This window comes from Egretta garzetta, unplaced genomic scaffold, assembly GCF_000687185.1.
Source record: "Egretta garzetta isolate BGI_Z169 unplaced genomic scaffold, ASM68718v1 scaffold768, whole genome shotgun sequence".
NCBI lineage: Eukaryota > Metazoa > Chordata > Aves > Pelecaniformes > Ardeidae > Egretta > Egretta garzetta.
The window spans coordinates 1636357-1639843 of record NW_009260594.1 but is presented as its reverse complement, the minus strand read 5'-3'; the positions used below and the strand labels follow the sequence as shown (position 1 = coordinate 1639843).

At 44.2% G+C, this 3487-nt stretch overlaps 2 protein-coding genes across 2 annotated transcripts in view; one reads left to right on the top strand and one right to left on the bottom strand.

Moving 5' to 3' along the window:
* The window catches only part of LOC104131491 (NADH-cytochrome b5 reductase-like), a 23131-nt gene that overhangs the window by 5089 nt on the left and 14555 nt on the right, over positions 1 to 3487 (top strand). The gene's annotated exons all lie outside the window — the stretch shown is intronic.
* MRPL37 (mitochondrial ribosomal protein L37) overlaps positions 1329 to 3487 on the bottom strand; it is a gene marked incomplete at its 5' end in the record, with an annotated part of 4025 nt that continues 1866 nt past the window's right edge. The window contains 4 exons of the mRNA XM_009644676.2: positions 1329 to 1484; positions 2068 to 2271; positions 2799 to 2956; positions 3256 to 3441. Coding sequence (XP_009642971.2) covers positions 1407 to 1484; positions 2068 to 2271; positions 2799 to 2956; positions 3256 to 3441 — 626 coding nt within the window. The remainder of the gene's footprint in view (positions 1485 to 2067; positions 2272 to 2798; positions 2957 to 3255; positions 3442 to 3487) is intronic.

Below are 3487 nucleotides of genomic sequence, written 5' to 3'. Positions count from 1 at the left end.
GCTGGCTGCCCTACAGGGCTTCCTCCCTAAGACAGGTAATGACCCAAAGCTGGAAGGGTGAGGGGATGTCAACAGTGCCAGGGCTGTGACATAGCAGAGAGCCAACGTCCCGTGAAAGAAACACCTACCGGAACAGTCTCCACAGAGCACAAGTGTATTAAAATATATTCCTAAATAACTGGCTGCAAATTACAGACCTGAGCAGAATTAAATTGATGAGGTGAATTAGGCGTCCCTGGACCAAGCAGAATTAACATGATTTAGATCAATGCAATGCTTACTAGATTATTTCTCTTTCAAGCATTTTCTCTTAACTATTGAGGGATTTGCTAATTTAACTTACAGTCGATGCATCCCAATTTACTGGGTGCAACTGTTACTCTCAAATTTGAGCAGTGAAAGTGTTTTCTGAAACCTGCAGAGTAGAGCTGTCTGATGGATTTAGACTGGAATGCACAACTGGGGTGTTCATCCAGATGGCCAGAGAAGATCACAAAGCACAGACCAGCCTCTGACACAGGACACTGAAGTGAGATTAATTTCTTGGAAATATGCTCTTCCACACCTTAAAATAGCACAGGCTGTCCTATTCCTTCCCATGTGCTGGAGGGTATCAGTGCAGAACCGCAAAACATTCTATGTTTGGCTGGAGCTAATTTAGCCTTCCTTTTACAAAAACCACACTAATCCCCCCATCTTAAAAGAATGAGCTTCCTGCTCAGTTAACTCTGTGTGGCAGGAAGAAATTCTTCCTTTGTGTTTTTAGCGGCAAATACCAGCTACCAGGCACCAAAGTTTCACGCCCAATTCTACACCGCTTTCCCAAAATGGATAGGTCTCTTCATCCAGGATTGGGGGATAAAAGAACTGTGGTTCTACAGATCCAACAAAGCAATCTCACCGATTAAGTGCTTTGGGAACTAAGCACGGGGCAGCACGACACATCGCAAAGCAGCCAGGAGTAAAACAAAGTAAAAGCCAGGCAGAATGAAAAAGGCTCACGTCTCAGGCTCCCCTCCTGAAGCTTTGTAAGTCTCTTCCACATACACTGCATTCAGAGGTACTCAAAGCAACCTCGGAAAATAGGTTTGAGTCTAGCTCTGTGCAAAACACACTGAGAGCAGAACCTGCGCAGAGGAATAATGACCAGCTTATGTTCTTTCTAAGCAACGGTGGAAGAGTGCAGGAGGATGCATTTGATGACTTTCTCTAACCCGAATCCAGAGGTGAGGCCCCAAAATGAAAGTTTTTTCATGCGCAATTTAGTTAAAAAAATATTTTACTTTCAGTAACAATATAATTTATTTCTGAAAGTAAATTAATCCACCTTTCTTTAATTATGTGATGGTTCTGGCAAAGAGAAGCAGCAGGTACAGTTGGTGAAGTATTTTCATTTGAGCTGAATTTCACACAGTTCCATGCAGATACAGTGCCAGAAACTTCTTGAATGTGTCTGGCTGAAAGCCATATATTCCAGCGGGCTTCTGCAGAGAAAAAGACATGGATGCTCAGTTTGCAGTGAAGTGATTAATGTAGACAAACAACGGCTTTAAATACGCTTGAGTAAGACTTCCGACGTGGCAACTTCCAAACTGTGCTCTCCCTCCACAGATAGGTTTGTGTGTGGGTACTTCCACTGGTATACATCTCAAACGGCATAAACCCTTTGCCCACGGAACCAAGACACCCTCCCAGCGTAACCAGGGCTGACAGCACCGTGCTCTATTTACCCTACAGCGAAGCTGACAGTTGCATGTAAGCACTTCCTCCATCAGAGCACGCGTTGATTTTAAACAAGCATATTATGAGATGGTAGATTACAGATTGGGATATCTTTATGTAGGAGTTCATATTAAGCTTGGCATGTGGCTTGCATGCTACACAGTACATCAGCACTACAAATACTCCCTGTCAGTAACACCTGCTTAAATAAGAACGAGGCCAGTGCCTGTGTCAAGGTCCCTTCAGCTGGTTTAAAAGCCGCACTGCAGCCCTATGCCAGCTCCCAAACCTCCAGCAGAGGTGAAAAGGTAGGATTTCCAGGACCATTTCCCAAGTTTTGCTTACCATAACAACTCTCTTCTTGACTTCTGGGATACACTGGGCTTTTTCATACAGATTCTGATCAGAGTCAATCCAGACTAGGTTTTTTATGCCACCACTAGAGACAAGGTCTGTTGTATTTAACTGGAACACCATGAACTGGAAGAGCTGGCCATCTGTACCAATGCTTTGCACCACTATTGGTTGCTCCAAAACCTTGGGATCATTCTACGAAAGAAAAGGGGGGGGGGGAGGAGCAGGAAGAACATTTAAAAAGCCAGTTACCACAGAAATTGTATGAGTACTTGCTGATTCTGCATCTTCTACTTGGTTTAAAGCCAAGATTTTAATAAACGTATTGTTACCTTGCCCAGAAAATTACTGTAGTCAAACAAGTTTTGAATGTAGATTTTGTATTTTAATTAAAATTCCTCCTTTGGCCAGCAATGAAGTATCAATTTACATACTGAGTTGTGGGATGGGTTAGAGTTTTACAATTGAACCTACTCCCCGGTTCCTACCCATTACCACTCTAACACACGGTACATCACAAACACACTCATTGTCGAGAGATCTTTCTCTGGATTAGCAGAACCACACCTGAAGGTTAGAGTTAAACCTCTGGACTGGGAAGCTCAGATTTGAAAACTACTGTAACATGCCACAGCAAGGGAATGTCATGGCTCTTTCCACTAGCTGCAGCTTCAGAGAAAGAACAAAGGCCCAGCAAGTCAGCAGTAGTCTCCAATACATACCCCGTACAACACCTTAGCCTTCGCCAACGCATTGCCGAAAGCAAACATCAGCATTTTAGCACGAAGTTGTTCTGGTCTGAACCTGTTAGGACGAATGTTGGCCGATTCCAGGAAGAACAGAGTGTGAGGATGAGAGTACGGATAACCATCTCTAAAACCTAAATGGTAGATAATCATGTCAGGAATTGCTCAGTAAGAGACTACACAGCCAATGTTTTCTCCCCTGTCGTCAGGAACTGTTAATTCTGGTATTTAAGTTGTTCTCCACAGCCCCGCTTCGGCCACAGTATACTCGCCACAGGCCTGGAGCGCTTGCACTGCATGCCCTGTGCCCAGCTACTGTGTCCCCTCATGCTCACCCACTCCCTATCCACAGCCATCTCGCAGAAGGGCAAGGACTCCAGGTTAACCCAAACACTTAGCCTGACAGAAAATTATCATCAATGGCTAGATTTACCTGTATCATTGAGCTCTTTGTACACTTTCACTTCCTGAAGATCAATTGTAGGAGAGATGGGATAGAAGGTCTCCAGAACATGTTCTTCTGTGGCCAGTATCTCCTCCTTGGAGGCTACTGGTGGTATTGGAGACATAGAGTTCATAAGTATTCCATTCAGGCCACGGACCTGAAGGAGAACGGATTCTGGGGAGGGAAATTAGGCTACATTCAAACACTGACAAAGTAACAT